Genomic DNA, 19,900 nt, shown 5'->3' with positions numbered 1-19,900 from the left:
GTATTTGCTACTGAGTGAATCATTATGTATGAGATTTGATTTTCAGGAAAATAAGTACGGTAGACGATTGTTTAACAAACAATCCGTTCCAAGACGTTTGCTATCTGAATTGTTTGTTAACCGATTATCGATTTACCATAGATTTTTATAGGAATTTGATTAATTTGTTCTGGAAACCCAAAAAATAAATAAATAAACTTATATAATTTACTTTTAGTTTCTTAAACATAGTAAGCATCTTTCCATTTTTTTAATAGATGGCACATCTTTGTTTCTCAGATGTGATTTTCATAATTCCCTTAGCTGCTTGAATCTTCTTGATTATATTTTTCTTAGTTAAGATTGTGCCTACTGTAGACCTGTTCAAGCCATACTGCCTAGCACCATCAGACATCTGCCCACTCTATACCATGACTATTATCTCTTGCTTAGTTTCTAAGGTGAGCTTGACACCACTCTTTTTAGGCTTCATAATAATATCAACGTCTTTTTGAAATAAAAAGTTCAGAAAGGCACTCACAAAAATTCAGTGAACAGAAATCAACTAGCACAGGAAAGAATTATGTAAATATGAGGCTAGGTCCAAATAAAATTTGAAATTTTGGTGTTGAACCATTAACAAATATCCGATAGGACAGTTAAACTCTCACCTTTAGAAAATAGAACCGATGCAAAATTTAACAAGTGCCCAACAGTCTTGCAAGGACTATAAAAATTTTTGTCAGAAAGGTAAACAATAAGCTGGAGTTTAATAATAAGTTCAGAGGAATAGTATCAGGTTGAGAGCTTCCCACGCTCTGAGAGGTTTCGAATTGTTACCTGGAGACAAGGAAAACCAATCGATATTCGTTATTTTATGTCACTTCTTTTTGTGTTTGTTCTGTGAAGTGTTCGTTATCCGAACATAAAAATCTTTCACGAAAGTGTTCGTTAACTGATCACCCATTGTATATGAAAAAATGCATTAAAGCTTAAAATGTTTAGTCAAAATACTTCCATTGCTTTCCTCCACATATACATTTGTGCATCGGTGTTCAAATGCAATTTTCTTATTTTATATAAAATTTCTAACATTTTTATTGCAAATTTTCATCCATAATGTAAAAACTTTTAATATGTTTCAACCACTATAACTTAAAATTGGATGAAAAAATTGGTGTGTCTGAATATGCTATCTTTAAATGATATTGATACTCTCTTGTAACAAAATTTGAGAAAATCCAACTTGTCAGGTATCAAATATTGAAAAGATGAAAAATTCAAACTTGTAACATATCATTTGTTTTGCTAAATGACTCAAATGAAATTTAAGTGTACATTCCATTGCTGATTTCTTTTGGCTTTAAAGTATTTTTAGTTTAATACACTAGATTTAACATTTAGTGTTTATATACAGTATTTTCATTTAATGTTTTATAACTAATATATGTTCAATGTATTTATAGGCATTATATATTTTAAACTAAAACAGTAAAATTTTAACATCATTCACATTTTATTAACAGCAGTATCATTGTTTTATTACAGTATATACTTTTTGAAACTCTCTTAAGTATAAAAGTGTAACCAGAAATTTCATTGCATGTAAAGTGAAAATCAGAATAAGTTTTGATTGAGAATTTTTATGATTGTGAACACCTGATTAAATACTGTTTAATAAAATGAAAAATATCCATCAATAACTAATTTTCTTCATATATCCAATTATCAATGGCAGGTTGCCAATTATTAAGTTCCTTATTAGTGAACCATAGACTGATTTCTTTTTCTGCACTCGGAACCGAATCACTTCCGTGAATGATGTTTCTATTAAATAAAAGGTGATTTTAGAATAGAATGTATTAATAACATGTAAATTTATTTTCAAAAAATAAGAATGCTATTCAATACCTTCCGACTTGAATGCAGAGATCGCCACGAATTGTTCCTGGATTAGATTCCATTGGATTAGTTGCACCAATCATATCTCTTGCTGTCTTAACAACATTTAATCCTTCCCAAACCTATAATACATAAATTGAATTGATTGAAATTTAAAATACAAAACAAAAATTTATAAATTCTGTAAACCAATCTTCTGTAATCTAGGATTTCAATAATAATCTAGTGTACTAGTATTCTGTAAATTAGGAATTTGGATTCAGTGTACTAAAGGTTGCCAGTAGAAATCCCATCTTTACCTCAGAGAACAGTCATGCATGTTGAAAGATTAACTGCAGGATAAAGAAAAATGATTCATTTTGTTAGTGTGTTTGTGTTGGCCTAATGCTTTTGTGGGTACATGTACAACAATGTCTGCACTGTTCTGATCATATATAACTTATCAAATCTAGCAAAAGTACAAAAATGTCTGGTAATCCAGCATTTCTGATAATTTGATATCATTATGGTCCCTTAGGTGCCAGATTAACAAACTTCTATTGTACAGCATAACACCAAACAAATGTCTATTGTAATTCTTTTATTCAATTTAAAAAATTATCAATAAAAATGAAAGGTAAACATTTACTTAGATAATCCCTATGGCGACTGGCACAACTAATAAACACACCTGCATTCAAATTAATATTTATAAAAATTTGTTTTAAGTTTTCTACATTTTTTTTTATATTTAAAAAATTAAAACTTACCATTGGAACCACTGGACCCATTTGCATATACTTTACTAACCCATTAAAAAATGGACGACCAGCAAGATCCGAATAATGCTTCCTAAGCAGATCATCATCGGCCTGGAAAAATATATTTAATAATTTACAAATTATTATTATTTTAAAAAATTTAATGTATAATAATTATTTTATTGTATTAAAGGCAACCTTCTTACAGGAGAGAAGTCTAATTTATTTTTATAGCTAGTTAATTTTTAGTTACATTAGTTACAACAGTGTTTCTCAACCTCTAACGAATCGTCGCCCCCTTCAATAAAACTGTTACGTAGTATCGCCCACTTCACTACAAAATTCCGATGCCGAGGGCCAAGGCTAACACCAAATTCGTACTGCATCGAATAGACTAGTGACTAGTACAATGTTATTTGTTTAATATAATGTTTAACTATATCGCTCAGAAAATTGTTTTTCGTCCCCCCAAAATATAAATTGTTACTAATCGCCCCCTGAACATGGAAAAACGCCCACATGGGGGCGATATCGCCCCCATTGAGAAACACTGAGTTACAAAGTTTAACTTACAAATGAAAATTATTTTAATTATAAGGAAGTTTAGTCTTTAAAAAATGTTCTTAATGCATTATTTTCTCTTTTGTTAGAAAGTTTAAGATCTCACAATAGACTTTACCTGACAAACATAACAGCTGTGTTAAAAAATTTAATACTTGGGCATTATTTTACTCAAAAATTTAATAAGAGAACTGCTTATTAATAAAGAAAGCATAGATCTTAATCTATTATTTTCATTATCATCAATCAAATTGGTTATTGTTCTATTCTCTCTTCTACAACAAAACGTTTATAGTTTTTGTACAGATACTTTCATTTCTATTGAGATGAATGAAAACTGTTCCAGTATACTTGTGCATTCTCATATTCAATCTACTTGTTTTGTTTCCATTTTTCTTTTGTTAAGGATAAATGAAAGAGGCTTCTGGTCATGATGCTCTATTGGCCTACAAGATCACTAATCACAAAACTGTTTACTTGTAATATATTATGTAGACAAAAAAATGAGTAAAATTCAATTCTGAACAAGGAATTTGGACCCTTCCAAACTTGAAAACCCTAGACGCAGAAAAAGTCAAAGAAACCACATCTCCGATTGTGGCCCTCGGCAAGATATTTGCCTCAAGTTTTTGACCTGGCCGCCTGTTAAAAATGTAACAGGCTTACTGGAGCATGCACAATTCGGTACAGTGGCGTTTCTCGTGTTTTATGAGCTTTAGCTCATTTTTAGTAAAGTGGAAAACTGTTAATTTTTAACATTGTTTTGAGAAATAATTCTGGATGTTTTTCACCTTTAAACTAGATTTAAATTTTACTCCATTTTTTTGAGTCTTCAAAATTCCTGATACTGATTTTAGGGGGGTTATATCTTACAAAGGGTAACACGTAGAGGTATGGTTCCTTTGACTTTTTTGCTCCTATGGGTATGCTCTACAGCTCTCCAATAAAGTCCCAACTGTCTCATTCGGCACTTGAATTGAGTCATTTTTACACAATAAGAAGTGGAAGGGATTGGTAGACAGCCAGCTATAACTTAACAGTCTGTGAGCCATATAACCAAGAATTGCTTTAAATAAGTTGCATACAATTAAATTGAATTCAGCCTTCCATAAATAATACATTAAAAAAAATTAACTATTTTGATACTTTTCCAGTTTGGTAGACTTCAGCACTTAAACAATGCAATTTACAAATTCACTTTTCATTGAAAATGTCATATTAAAAGTTTAAGAAAATCATTTTACTTTTATTAATATATAAAATTGATGGATTTAAACCTTCAGAAATTTCATATACAATACTGTAATTAAAATAATTATAAAAAATTTTAAATTCGTTAGAAACTACCAGAAGGGGGCGCTAGTGCGCTTCCGACGAACCACGCCGGCCACCATTAATTTAATGAATCAATTTCCTGCTTATTTTTTTGTCGCGTTACAATTTCAATCATCTTCGCTCCGAATGAATTTACTCGACTCAAATTGCAAAATGATAAATAATTATGTAAATTAAGATTCAATTCATCGTCGTTTCTATTATAAATGTTCTTATTTGAGTACATTAAATTTCGATTTTATATTTAATTCACATTCTCCTTATCCATAATAATAAATCATTGGCAAAATTCAGGAAGAAATTTAACAAGATGGAAAGAATTTCCGAGAATCAATCACCGGCTTACCTGCATAAATTTCATTGCTACCAATTTAAATCCTTTTTGTTCAAATCTTTGAATGATCTGACCTATTAATCCTCTTTGAACGCCATCGGGCTTCACCATAACGAAAGTTCTTTCTCTATTTGCGGCCATAATTGGAGAAAACCAAGAAAACAAGGCAAGGATCGTACCAACCACCATACACTCACACGTCTCAAAATGGCGACAAGGTGTCAAGAGAAAGACGTGAATTCCGCATTATTGCGCATGCGCAAACAACGTGTACACGTCGAGAACAACTAGAGGACGTTTCGCTTCAATAATCTCATTAATAAAAATTATAATACGTATAAAGTAACAATTGTCATTAATTTTTGAAATAGTTTTAATAAATTAATATTACTATATTAATTTTAATGTGATAAATATAACTAATTAAGATATATACCAGTCGTGTGTGTGTATTATTTATGAAGTTGTGTTTTGTAATTATTTTAATTAATTTCCCACAAAGCATATTTATTTATATACTTATTATATTAACATAATAAATATTAATTAAAATGTTAATAATAATCTATTAACCACATTTTATAATTATGCTTATATCATTGGCGTACCGTGGGTATCAGCCGCCCGGGGCAGAGGAAAATTTCGGCTCCCTTATTTAGATATTTCAATTTAAAAGACCAAAATTCAATTTTGTTGCAGAACAAGCAATGAAAAATTCGATGGTAATGCAGCGTCCTGTTTAAAATAGTTCTATTGGATATTAGTGGTGTATATGAACGCGAATGAATCGTACAAGCAAAAAAAAAGGTCAACAGGTTTCGCAGTTAATTCCTCGGATGAAAAAGCTACTAGTTCACCCAGTGAGCCGATTCCCGGACGATAGCACTATCGTAGGCGCGATGCAAGTATAGATTACGATGTTTCAAATTTTTACAAGATAATATTATTTATTGTAAAATTTTGCCGCCCCTTACAAAGTGCCGCCCGACTACGGTACGCCACTGGCTTATATTTTTTTCATTCTTCCTGTATTGAAGGCATCACGAAAGTCTTTTCGTTATCGTATGAATTCAGACAGGCCTGCTATAGGAGCAACCGGATTTTTTTTAACTCTTTCCGCCCTGTGGCACTAAGAGGGCCTCTTTTAGCAAGCCCATTGTGGGCCTGGCCGAACCCATAACGAGCTTGCTAAAAGAGGCCCTTCTCACAGACCCTTTACATAGGAGGATCTTTCCCGGATATGTCGGCCGAGCCCAACAGATCCTTCTGTGTAAAATTTCTGGGGAATTGCTCTCTCGGATTCGATTTCAGGTTTCCTAGAACAGGACCATATTTAGACATTCGTCATTGGGGGGACATAGAGGCTGATTTCGTCGACTGATAAGCATGGATGATACCGATAGTTTGTACAGATTGTTGTCAAGAAGGCTGGCTCTCTTCTCCTCATCCCTTATTCCCCGTTCTTTATACTTCTATATTTCTCTTAATTACGAAAAACTGTAGTTTCTGTGTGAATCGTGGAAGTATATGATTATGTGCATGCGGCAAAATTGCTCATCTGGATACCCAGCTTAACAGAACATAAACTATGTTTGAAAAACTAATTAAATATATTGTATATTTTGATAAATCACAGTCAGGACTACTTTAAGTATTTTTAAGTCTCCTAGCGCAATTTCTTTAGTGGTATTTTAGGAATGAGTAGTGACACACGAGACCCCTAAAAAGGCGAATATTCCCACTTTACTATCTAATTGGTTTCCAAAAAACCGTAATGCGATTCTCAGTGTGATAAATTGAGATTATGTTTTCGAAAATAGTTTGAAATATATAAAATGATATCGAAATAATGAAAAATAAGGCATTATATACAGTTTAATGGGAAATTTATACTGTAAAAACGGGAGTCTACAATATACTGTATACAAAATAATTATTTTTGAAAAATTTGTTTATAAGTAATACATATTGACTAAATATTTTTATAATTTTAATTCTCAGATGAAAGAATAATAATGCGTAAAAAAATTCCTTATTATAACCAACTAAATAGAAATAATAGTTCCAGTACAAATGATGGACACGTTATCGATTATTGATAATTATTTTTAAATTCTAAATCCTATTAAGTTAATATGTGTAAATATCAGTAGCGTGCCGTCATTAGAAGCGGTGGATGCGCCGCTTCCCTCGTATTTTCTAAAAAATAAATATATATTAATTTTAATTATACGAAAATAATCGCACAATATTTTATTATAACCGCATTATGTATCTTATTACAAATTTCTGTACTACACGTGAAAAATAAGATAAGATTGCTATTGTATATTCAAATCCCAACCGATAAGAATTTACCTGTATGTTTTTATGATAGTTTTCTGTATAGTTGACAGGAGTTAAAAAAATCCGTTAAAATATTTGATATATTTATTCCGCTCTCCGATTTTATATTACTCACGGATTTCAATGTTAAACCGGTGATATTACGATTTCGTATGTCCCATCTATAAGGGGATGAGGAAAAAAACGTATACAATTCTTGTACAATGTTAAAAAATTAACTGTTACTTCGACACTGTCATTTACAACTAAATTTAATGAATGAGAGAGATGCACGAGGTACAGAAAAAGCTCTAGAATTTATTTTCCTTAAATTTACGATTTATGTATCCGTCTGTCATAAAAATTTGTCTTTCCACTTTTTCCCGAGACTACAAATATTCGAGTACAAAGTAACCGGTTTCGACTTATTGATATTTCTGCTTAAGAAGTAGTTAAATAATTAAGCGATTAAGGAATTGGGGACGTAAACAAAACCCTAACGAAAGAGCCGAAATTTTACTTAAAGAGAATAGATCAATCGCTCCTCATTTAAAGGTAGAATCTTACTATTAAAATACTGTACTCATATCATATAATATTTTACTATTAGTTTAAGTTACAAAAATTGATATTTAATAATTCATCATTAAATAAATATTTATTAAACAATACAAAGATGGCAACACTAACTAGAAAACGGGAATAGAGCGCCAAACATTGGAAGCGGTAAAAATGTCGAATGTCAGGTTTAATTAGATTTAATCGTGATTTTTTACTATAAAATTGTAAACAAAATGAATATAAATGATATTGGAAAGTCGATTTATCAAATTATTAAAACGTCATCAGCGCAAACCTTGATAAAACTGCTGAAATCTGTAAGTTGAATGAATATATTATGATAATTTTTAATCAATTTCAAAATAATATTTCCATTTCAAAAACATGAAGTAATTTTGATTTTGTCGATAAACTTTTAATATTTTTCTTCCTCATTTTTATTCCTGGGAATGAAAAATTTCAGAAAATATCACATAATGATACACAAAATACAGCACAACGATTGTATTTCTATTAAATGTTAAATACAAATGTGCATTAGATACACATTATGTAACAACATAAACAAGGTAATCCACTTATTATGATATTGGTGAATAACTCAAGAAATATCTTTCTGCTAGTAAAAATTGGGAAATTTTCAATAAAAATGCAGGATTTACATATGAAACAATTTACTTATTAAATGTATTTACTTTGATATTGTGCTTCAGAAAGAAGTTTTTTATCTTTTAGCACTGTTGTATATATTGCTTGACAGGATTCCTTTGAATTTAACTTAATTATCAATTCACTATTTATTTATTTCACAGAACACTTATTTTGATATTTTTCATCCAATACATGTTCATAAGAGAAAAAAACTCTACAAAAGCATTAGTAGCTGGAATATTCAGGCAAAATGACAATAATTTGACTAAGTTTGGCAATGGTTTACTATAATTCAAAATTTTTATCCATTTTTCTGGAACATTTAAATTTTTCATTATTACATTTGTTACTTTATCTTTAACTATAGCTATCTCATTGTACAGATCATCCATATTAATGTTATATTGTGAATTCAAGGCTTTTACCATGAATTTTTACATTTTTACCTATTCACGAAAGGTGTCGTTCACTTTCTGATTTATTCGTCAAATCTTGGGTTATTTATCAAGAAAGAATGTTTTCTGAGTTGGCTACTTTGGTACTTTTTAAAAATTTGTTTGCTGGAAAGCTAAAAACATCTGACAATGATGAATGCTTCTTGAAAGCAAGTCTGAGTGTGCATACAAGTAACAGTATGAATCCTTACATAACAGTGATTGATGTAAGCTAACTTTGCTTGTCAGTCTATCACATGTTCAGGGTTCACATTACACTTACATGTATTTCATTTCAATAAATATGTTTTTACAAATTTCTTAATGTCAAATATTTAAAAAAAATTATGATCTGTGTTAAATTTTGTATCTGTGTATAACAAATATACTGAAAAATGTTCTGAGGTTGATGATGGCCATTATTTTGAACATTTATTGAACTAAATAACTATTATTTATGGATTTTTCTAATTATGTAACTATATGTTATGCAAAATTTATCACAGGTCACCATCTTTTTTAAGATATTTAATGTTAAGAGTGTAGATAGTGAATCAACAATGCTTACAACTTCAAATGCTCATAACATCTGATAAAATGCATCTTTTGAAAAAATGTTTAAGATAAAAATTTGTTTTTGATGTAGAATTCTGATATACAATAAAAATGGAGATCACCATTTAAAAAATTAAAGTTAATATCAGTTAATGTGGATAACATTATAAGCAGACCACCTTGTATATAACAATAATGTGTAGGTTTATTTGTGTTTCATTTCAACTCAGGTTCACACTATTAATGCTTAAAAATTGAAAATGAAACTAACTTTCTATAGAGCTGTTTGATCCAAGTTTATCATTCTAATCTCAAACTTTCTGCAAAGAGTCAACAATAATTCTAAAAAGAGCTCTGAACCTGTAAAAATTTTAAGAAATGACAAGGATAGCATTAAGAAGGAAGAAAAAGTAGGTGTGTATAAGATTCCATATGAAAACGCTCAGCTGGGAATTAGGGAAGAATATATCAGCGTTACAACAAGGAATTTGGAAGTAAGACTCAAGGAACACAAGTATAACAGAAAAGGTACCAATGCAACGGTACTTTTCCAGATGGCTCAGACCCAAGGCTTGGTAGTTAAATGGGTTGAAGTGGACATTATCAAACCCGTGAGCTCCCCTACATTAGCAAAGATCACTGAGAAAATAGAGATTTATAAGAGCAAACTAGAAGAGGTATGTATAAATGCGGGATGCAGAAGGCCCATCATTGGCATGTAAGAATATTGTTAAAAAGTCTGCCAAGAACTCATATTTTACATGTTAATTTTTAATGTTCAAAGTAGTATTAGTTGATAGTTATATTTAGTAGTATTTCTAATTTGTTTTTATTCTTTGCTTTTTTATTATATATATTTTTATACATTACTCGTATGTTGTTTGTTTTTTTTTTTAATCCATTGTCAGTTTTTTTGAAATTTAAGTATTTATATTCGATCTTGTGGAACGGAAATGTTCCAATTGTCTGTTTTCAACCTGACGGTGTCCTATGAAATAGGTCGAAAACGTTTGTTTTAAATAAACTTTCTCGGCAACAAGAAAGATGTTTTGTTATTGTCTAATCTTTTGCTGAGCACATTCTATTTAAACATATTATACAGTCGACCCCCCTATAACGCGGTAGATACGTTCCACTTTATAAGAATTTCACGTTGTAGGAATCCTTAAATACATGAGCCAATCACAGGGACAATAAAACATGCAGTTTACAGACTACGGCTGTTTGAAAGGTTTTCTTCCGTAAAATTAATAGATTTTAGACTAATTTGACTCAACATTTCCAAAACATGTATAATTTTTTGGGAATAATCTGTATAAACTATGCTATAAAGAAAAGATTGTAGATTACTTACCGAGTGTGCATCATTCAACGATGCCATTGCATAAGCTTGTTTTCATCGCGAAGCAGCGCATCGAATGGCAGGCGCATTTTCTGATAAGTTATTTTTCTGCGAAAAGTTCGTTGAACTTTGGAGACATCATTAATAGAAATAATTTTTATGACCGTTGAATAAGAAATGTTTTTTTCACAAGAAATGTATAAAATTACAGTACTGTATTAGACTTGCAGTACCTAATTTATATACTGTACAGACGATAGTAAACTCAACTTACCTGCCTAAACTCTCCATAGCGTGTAAGTAGTTCGGCTGCTCGTCCACTATTGGTCCATATTCGACCAATTCTGTCATGACACAAGTCGGTGATGACGTTTTACCACATTTTATGAGTCTCTGTTAGTGTCTTTATATGAATACAGTTGCAATTTTTCCGCCACGATATATGAATCCACATTATATGAATCCACATTATAGGGGGGTCTACTGTATTCCATTCACAAGTAAAAGTGAATTGGTCTATGCATTTATCATTTTTATCTGCTGAACATGTAAACAATCACAAGGCATGCTGTCACATTTTATGAAATCAAGAAAACTTCTTAACATAACAAAAAGTAAATTGATTTTAAAGGATTAATTGATACTGTGGTAAAATTGTCTCAGATTATAATCAATGGCCTGTAGTCTGTATCATTGATGTCATTAGGGGCTGTCCATAAATTATGTCTGCATTTTTCTTGAAATTTTTCTTTTTCTCTCTCCATTGTCCAGTTTGTTCAAGTTTCCTTAAATTATCCAATATATGTAAAACAGTACTTACTTGTTAGACTTAGTTTTGTAAGTTTTATAAAGAAGTGTTTTGAACTATAAAAACATTATTATAATGCAGTAAAATACTGTATTTGTTTATATTTTTGCAATAAATGAGAGTACTTTTGAGTATTTCAAAAAAGCCTGTAGGTGTCCTTGACTTACTTTTTAAACTTCAGCACATTTTTAATCCTCCATTGTGTACTAGAATGTGTATAAGTATAAAACATTAAGTACTTCTTTTAGTCTCTAAAATCACTTATCAGAATGTAAAGAGTGAAAAGGTAAAAAATAATCATTTTATATTTTTATATTTTTAAACATTATTTTATAATAATAAATAAATACAGTAAATAAGTAATTTAAAATATATGCTTGCCACCTCAAATTAGTAGTGACTTTCCCCTTGTATATCATACTTTTCCTGTTAGCAATAGAGTCATGCTAGTCATCTATCTATTCATAGGAAAATTTTTGAATTGAAATAAAGTGACTTCTGGTTTGCATCAGTTCATATATAGTTAATTGCGGCCTCCTGCCCCTAAGCTTTCCATATCTGGTCTTGGCTTTCATCTATCTAACTCCATTCTTGAGATTAAGGAAGGACAGACAGACAGATGACAGTGGGAATTTATAGGGTTACAGTTTCTTTTTACAATTTCTTTAAGTATTAAAATTCTTAAATAAATTTGTTCTCATTCTAATTCCTCAAGTGAAATATTTTTATCATGTATAATATAAATAAAAAGATATTATTATAAGACAATTTAAAATCATGATATAAGCATAAAATATCAAAAGATTATTTTCAAATTCATCTAATTTTTTGTTAATGCAATGAAATGAATTTGAACTCTGACATGTAGATTTGTAAATTCATGCAGATGAGCATGAAGCATACATTTTCTAAAATTACTTAAAATATTCTGTTTAATAAATTATATGAATCCAATATTAGAAAAATATATTAGTTACGTAGATAGGTTTGTATGTTGTATTTTAATCATTTTATTTTTATTAGTTATTCTGTATTTATCAGCTTAAATGTAAGATAAATGTATTCAGCTTTCAATTGTTCACTTTTGTGCTTTTATCATATCTGTTACATTTTCATATAATCTTTGATATCTCTTAGATAATGATTTACAAAATGAATGGATAAATTTTTTTTAATACAGTCGACCCCCCTATAACACGAGTTCCTATAGTTCAGATTCCTATATCACGGAGAAAAAATTGTGACAGTATTTGTACAAACATGCTAAAAAAACTCGTATAATTCGGTAAAACATCATCGCCGACTCATGTTGTGACAGGATTGGTTGAATCTAGACCAATAGTGGATATTGCACAAATTGTTGAGTTTAAACGAGCAGTGGACCTACTAAAAACCATTTATTATTTAACGTCCATAAAAATTATATTTATATTAATGATGTCTCCAAAGTTCAGTGAATTTTTCACAAAAAAAATAATTTATCAGGAAGCACGTGAGCGCCATTCAATGACAAGCTCCACGACAAAAACAAGCTTAAGCAATGGCATAGTCGGACGGTGCACACTCAGTAAGTAATCCTACAATTTTTTTGTTTATAGCATAGTTTATATGGATTATTCCCAAAAAATTATATGTATTTTGGAAATGTTCAGTCAAATTAATCTAGAATCAATGAATTTTATGGAAGAAACCTTTCAAACAGGTAGTCCGTAAACTGCATACATGCCGGGCTGTGATTGGCTGGACTCATAGAAAATGGATTCATAAAAACCAGAACGTATCTACCGTGTTATAGAGGGGTCGACTGTACTATTAAACTTATTTGAAAAAATTAAAACAAGCAAATTTATATACTGGTATATATTTTTTAATGAATGTTCCTCATTCATATGCTACTATAAGTAGATATTAATCATCTTTTATTCATCATATCTAGATAAGTAATAAATATGCAATACTGTTGATTACTGGGCACAGTTTATTTTCTGTTTGAATGCAAACTATGAATTGAATTGAAGTGCTAACAAGTCAATAATATTGTTTCAGGGACCGTCTGTGACGATCATTTGCCACTACCATTGCAGTGACATCACTGCCAGCATAAAAAATAATAATAAAATTGTACACACTCATGTTAACAACCTTGGATATTGTCATTTTGATCCACTGTATCTCAAAAATGAAATCATTTATTCCTAATTTTTATTACATTTTTAATTCTTTTGTCTCATATTATGTTAAATGACAAAGTCATTAAAATATGATATTCTAGTAATGCAGTGTAATATGTAAGATTGCTTTAATGCATGAAATTGTTATTTTTATATTAAATTAATTTTTACATTATATATATCTGTATATTGAAAAAATATATGGAAATAAGTCTCGTTTTGCATTACAATTGCATTACAATGTAATAATAACTCATTTTTAATTTCTGTAATTATTTTAGGATCTGTTGTAGCTTTTTAATAAAAGTGCAGAATTAAAATTTTTAATTATTTCTTTAAATAATTCATTACATTTTTGTAAACATTACAGAAAAAATTTTATTTCAGTTCATTACTTTTCTGGTTGTTATGATTACAACATGGGAAAGTATTTGATCCTTTGGGTTTTGTCAAATGGCATTCTGGGTTTTTTGTGAATCGCAACATTTTGAGACTCCCTGAATGCAAAAAAAAGTAAAAATGGAGGGAAAAATTCAAAAATATGTGTGTGTGTGAGTGTTTGCATGTATTTTGTTCCTGTATCTCAGGATGGGGTAAAGAATAAGAAATGAAATTTGGCATAGTAACTTTTGTATGAGAGGAATTGCTATTAAATTTTGAAATTTGATAGTTACAGGTTTAGAGTTGGATCATGTCATTTGAGAGTGGGTCCAGACTTATCATAAATAATCTATATTTCTTGGCAGAATTTTAATAAGAGTGGGGCTGTATTTATCAGCTATGGCCCCTCTTTCCCATTTTGACAGTATGGGCAGTAATTGGGCTGCAATTTGAAAAAAATTTTAAATCTATAAATTCCACTTAATCCGTAATCTCAAGAATGATAGATAGATTAAATCCAAGACCAGATATGGAAACCTTAGGAGCAGGAGGCCCCAATTAACTATATATGAACTTCCAGTGCAAACTGGAAGTCATGTTATTTTAATTCAAAACTTCCCCTGAAAGCAGTTAATAGGCTGGCACAACTCCATTGCTAATGGAAAAGTATGATGTACAGGCAAGACACTACAGTACTAATTTGAAGTGGAAAACATAAAAATTACAGTTTGGCATTGTGATCATTGTGACAATGTCACAATAAATAAATGCTTGCATATATATATAAATTTTTGTAGTAAAACCTTGATAAAATCTACTTTTGAGTTATGCTGTCTTATTTATATTTAAATATTATTTATTTATGAAATTAAGAAAATACTAGTATTTATCTGTATATAATAATAAATTTTAAACTGAATATTTTAATTTTGCAGATAGATGGATCAAAACATTTAATATTGGATGATGATTTGATTTGCACCTTAGACCACATAGCCACTATGTCTGAATTAAGGGTAAGTAATAATTTATATTTCATAAATTTATTTAAATATATTTTAAATTGACAAACTATTTTTAAAATATACATAATAAAATGAAATATGATAATAATAATAATAATAATTTTAAATTCTGCAGAAAATTGGTGTAGAAAGAATTTTTAAACTAGGGCCAACTGCTTTACCTGTTGAAAGTCAAAGGTAAAGTAAGTTTCAGTAATTATAATAAATAGGATTAATTATAAATATGTTTTTTGACAGTCATTCACAAGAAGCAAATGTTTTACATAAAAATGGTAGTTTTTCATTTAAAACATTTAAATTTCTTTGATTCTTTTTTCAGTGTGTGTTTCTTATGAATTTCTAATTATTCATAAATGGAATCAAATTAATAGAGATTTGTTTAAAGTATTTAAAATTTCTTTTTGTTGAATTTTTCCGTCCAATGGCTGGATTATTATTAAAATATATCAAAGACAAGTCTGTCCAATAAGGAGCACCATTTATTTTGCGTTTAAGACATACACAATAATGGCGACAGGCCTTTCTTTGTAGGCTACATGCCGCCAAAAGGTAAAAAAAGTCCTTTAAAAACACAAACATCCAATTAAAAAGTAAAGGAATCGGTGACACAGACGTCTTACTTCTTATCCATCTGGCCAATGGGTGGTTCTGCTTTATATCTACTAAGAAAGCGCTGGAATATGTAGATTCTGAAGCTATTGGACAGACTTGTCTTTGATATATATTAATAATAATCCAGCCATCGGACGAAAAATTCAACAAAAAGAAATTTTAAATGTACCGTTGCCAGGGGGCAGCTTCAGAATCTACATATTCCAGCGCTTTCTTAGTAGATATAAAGCAGAACCACCCATTGGCCAGATGGATAAGAAGTAAGACGTCTGTGTCACCGATTCCTTTACTTTTTAATTGGATGTTTGTGTTTTTAAAGGACTTTTTTTACCTTTTGGCGGCATGTAGCCTACAAAGAAAGGCCTGTCGCCATTATTGTGTATGTCTTAAACGCAAAATAAATGGTGCTCCTTATTGGACAGACTTGTCTTTGATATATTTTAGTATTTAAAATAAGTAAAATATTGTCACAAAGTGTTATTATTGAAAAAAATGGATATTATTGACTACAACTGTTTAAAATTTTTTGCTTTGTAACTTGTTTATGTTGCTTATAATGACTTTTGTACTATAGTCATTGCACCGAAAGAGTAGACATGAATCAGCCTGAGCTGGAAGGGTCTATGTCAGATGAAAGGGATGGAAGATGTGGCTATCCCCTTAGGAGTTGACACATGGGTCTAATCACTTTCAGCTGTTTTATTTTTTACATTTCTAAAACATTTTTATATCATCTTTATCATAATTTTATTGCTTTTTTGTAAATTTTACAAATTTTATTATTTACTCATAAATCTAACATTACTTACACATTAATCATATGTCTCCTTTCATCCCTTCATCTGACAGACTCTTCTAGCTCAGGCTGACTCATGTCTACTCTTTTGCTGCATGGACGTTAATATATTTTAAGATTCTGCATTCTTTCTAAGAATTTTTGCAATGGTGCACATTACAATCTTAAGTTACAACTTGTGCAAAAGTCGTTACTATTTTTTTCATAGATAGTACTTACATTGTAGAGTACATACCTTGCATTTCATTTTTTAAAATGTGATGGTTTTTCTGAAAATTTTTAATTTTTAAAATGCACTTAAAACAGTTGTATTAAATTAACAGAATTACATGTTGAATATTTTATTAAATACAGTAGAGCGTCGTTTATCCGAATCAATTGGGAACTGNACTATATATATATATATATATATTACATTATTATATTATATGTATATAATATATATGCCATAACCTGTTATATAATTTTTAAAAGACATCTTCCTACATTTATTTAAGAGCAAGAAAAATGTGTAAAATTTTAAATATTTTCGAAAATATTTGCAAAGTTTTAGTCATTTCCTCAAACTTTCATATACATTCCACCCCAAAATATTTATTGTATTTCTGTAAATCAATCAATTTCTAACTCCATTTGATTTGCTGGTTTATATGTAGCGCCATCTATTGACAAAAAATGTAAGAAAATGTAAAACATTCGATTTGCTGATTTGCCAATAGATGACGCGACCTGTATACGAGCAAATAGAATGTTTGAATCAAATGTAAATCAGCAATTATATTCACAGCAGAGCGTAGTTTATCCGAATCAATTGGGAATTGGTGTGGTTCGGAAAATCGATATTTCGGATACCCGATTATGTACGAAAAAATATATTAATCTATCCCATGTTGAAATTTTTCTCCGTTGCGTGTCGCTTTGCGTTGAATTTTCGTCGATGTTAAGCCTAACGAAGACTATTGTATCGTTAAAAATTATTTTGTTATTTTGTACAAACAAAATAAATATATTGAAAAATATAAAAACAATAAAAAGTTATACTTCAGATGTTAATTTAGTATCAAAAACGTAAAATATTTGAGTAGCCCGAAAAATAGCTGAAGATTGCAGCACCACAGCACTAGCGAAAATTTAAATTTGCCGACTGGAATGCTTTCGGATAACGGACGTTTCAGATAACCAGCTTTCGGATAAACGACGCTCTACTGTAAATCAAAAATTTTTCACTACAGTAAAACCTGGGAAAACTGGAACGTGATGAATATGGCTAATGTATTAGCCATATTGTAGATCGTCATTTGAGATGAAATGGAAATGCAATATAAAGAAGTTTTGATTTTCTCTAAACAGCAAGAAATTTCACATATTTCAACTGCATGACACTCATCCATTGGAAGGATGTGCTCTCCACTAATGCATTCAGCTTATCTACCATTTTCTCATGAATGTTTTCTTAAAACAGCATCAGAACATTACTTATTACTGAGACTAACTAACATTTCATTAATTTGTTGCTAGTCACTATTTAGAATTTCTTTATTAAAGAGCAAAGAATATTTTAAGTGTTATTTTTATGATGTGAGACTATTTAATACATTATAACTGGATTTAAATTAATTTAAAACATAATGATATGTGAATTTAATGAAATTAAAATTAATTGCTTCAACTATTGCAACAGGCTGCAAATTTTATTGTCCCTGATGCAACACTCCCAGGTTGCTTCTGTCCACATGTTATCTTAAGTGCTATTATTACTATTTTCAATTACTACATAGTTCTAAATAAGAATATTTTAGAAATTCTGAAGTACTGTTTTGATTTATTAAAAACAATCTTTATGGAGTAAAGATTAATGTAGTGTAATTTCATTATTATGAATTTTTTTCTATTATACATAAAATATTTTAAAATTTAATTATTTCTATTATTATTAATAAAATTAACTAATTATTTGTTAAATAATAATTTTTATATTTTAACAGGTGTATTTACCTTGTAAGATTTTCTGTGAAATCAGTGACCTTGATTGCAGATCACCTGAAAGCTAATGCTGATTATCTTCCTATAGCATATATTGTTTTTGTACCAAGAAAAGTAAATATTTTGCTGTTAATTTAAATTATATATTTAGTATTGATACTTATAATCACATTTGTAACAATATTATTATCTTTATATATAATAGTTATAATTAAGTAAAATTTATATTAGATATGGCAAATAATTGATAGAATATAAATTCTCTTTATTTAAAAATCTATCAAAATTATAAAATAGTGATTGTTTTTAAAAATAGATCACTAAGATTTTATAGATTTTATCTTTGATTTCAAAATTTGATATATTATATATATGTGCCACTGTAATCTTGATAAATATTAATGCATATATTGTAATTATATGATTAATCTAAATGTATAACATAAGTAGTACAGGTCTGATACACTTGGGGTATATACATAATTTGTGTTACATTTAACAATATGTCATTAATTGAATTTAAATATAATTTTTGTATTAATTTTTGTCTTTGATATTTTTAATTTTTCTATTATATCAGCAAGTTCATGGAGTAATAAAATACATGAATTATTAGAAATAATTTTCAATCTACTTTCTGATATTTTAAAATGTGACATCAAGAAAGATGATTTTGGAAGTCATTAATGAAATTTTCATTTAGTATTTGGTGATGGGAATAAATTTTGAGTAACCATCATCAAGAGTTACGTTTTAAACCACCAAGAACATTTTAAAATTAATATTTGTCAGAATATGAAGCAAGTAAACGTATATCTTACGATGTACGGAAATACATAGTTATATGTAACACGACTACATGCACAAAGAGAGGGGAGACACGTGCTACACAGGGACGTAGCAAACTAGAACAAAGAAGATGACCTTTGACCAAAGCATGTGACACTAGCCAACTAGCGCCGTCTAGTACAAAACATGTCTTCTTAACCTAGCACACAGGGATTACATATTTGCTTTCTTTCACTCCCTCTATCACTGTGTGCTACATACATAACAAAGATAAACTACTTTAATTTAATCTTAACATTTTTACGAATTTATCAAATTTAGTTCCTGTTAGCGGTTTCGTTAGGACATCTGCTATCATTTGGTCTGTCCTCAAGTAGTGAATTATAATTTCCCCTTTTTCGACTAATTCACGAGTAACATGATGGCTTACGTCGATATGTTTACTGCGCTTGTGAAAAACAGCGTTCTTCGATAATTGTATCGCGCTTTGATTGTCGCAGTAAACACAAATGGGGCTTTTTACACATGCTTTAAAACCCATATGCACCAACAGTCTTTTTACATAAGTTATTTCACGCGAAGCTTCAGCTAGAGCCGAATACTCTGCTTCCATGCT

General features: G+C 29.6%; 2 protein-coding genes across 2 annotated transcripts; one reads left to right on the top strand and one right to left on the bottom strand.

Moving 5' to 3' along the window:
• Positions 1-1,476: 1,476 nt before the first annotated feature.
• LOC111621065 (nucleoside diphosphate kinase-like) lies at positions 1,477-5,100 on the bottom strand. Its single transcript, XM_023363117.1, has 4 exons — positions 4,864-5,100; positions 2,631-2,732; positions 1,891-2,003; positions 1,477-1,806 (listed from the first exon to the last, which is right to left on the bottom strand). Exons 1-4 carry the CDS (start codon positions 5,038-5,040, stop codon positions 1,683-1,685), a joined length of 516 nt encoding a protein of 171 aa, XP_023218885.1. The 5' UTR covers positions 5,041-5,100; the 3' UTR covers positions 1,477-1,682.
• A 2,779-nt stretch (positions 5,101-7,879) lies between these two features.
• Positions 7,880-18,641, top strand: LOC111621062. The gene is made up of 4 exons (XM_023363115.1): positions 7,880-8,054; positions 15,015-15,095; positions 15,220-15,281; positions 18,498-18,641. The coding sequence occupies exons 1-4, from the start codon at positions 7,971-7,973 to the stop codon at positions 18,631-18,633; spliced, it is 363 nt and encodes a 120-aa protein (XP_023218883.1). The 5' UTR covers positions 7,880-7,970; the 3' UTR covers positions 18,634-18,641.
• Positions 18,642-19,900: the final 1,259 nt, after the last annotated feature.

The sequence above is a fragment of the Centruroides sculpturatus genome, unplaced genomic scaffold, assembly GCF_000671375.1.
Source record: "Centruroides sculpturatus isolate CEXI.00-Female unplaced genomic scaffold, Cexi_2.0 scaffold228, whole genome shotgun sequence".
Classification (NCBI taxonomy): Eukaryota; Metazoa; Arthropoda; class Arachnida; order Scorpiones; family Buthidae; genus Centruroides; species Centruroides sculpturatus.
This window is presented reverse-complemented; position numbering and strand designations above follow the sequence as displayed.

Coding starts and splice junctions, on each gene's coding strand:
- LOC111621065 (XM_023363117.1), bottom strand. CDS start 5,040: ATGGTGGTTGGTACGATCCTTGCCTTGTTTTCTTGGTTTTCTCCAATT. Junction 2,733..4,863: donor TAGCAATGAAATTTATGCAG/GTAAGCCGGTGA, acceptor ATATTTTTCCAG/GCCGATGATGATCTGCTTAG. Junction 2,004..2,630: donor TGGGTCCAGTGGTTCCAATG/GTAAGTTTTAAT, acceptor TATGTATTATAG/GTTTGGGAAGGATTAAATGT.
- LOC111621062 (XM_023363115.1), top strand. CDS start 7,971: ATGAATATAAATGATATTGGAAAGTCGATTTATCAAATTATTAAAACG. Junction 8,055..15,014: donor TGATAAAACTGCTGAAATCT/GTAAGTTGAATG, acceptor TTAATTTTGCAG/ATAGATGGATCAAAACATTT. Junction 15,096..15,219: donor CCACTATGTCTGAATTAAGG/GTAAGTAATAAT, acceptor TAAATTCTGCAG/AAAATTGGTGTAGAAAGAAT.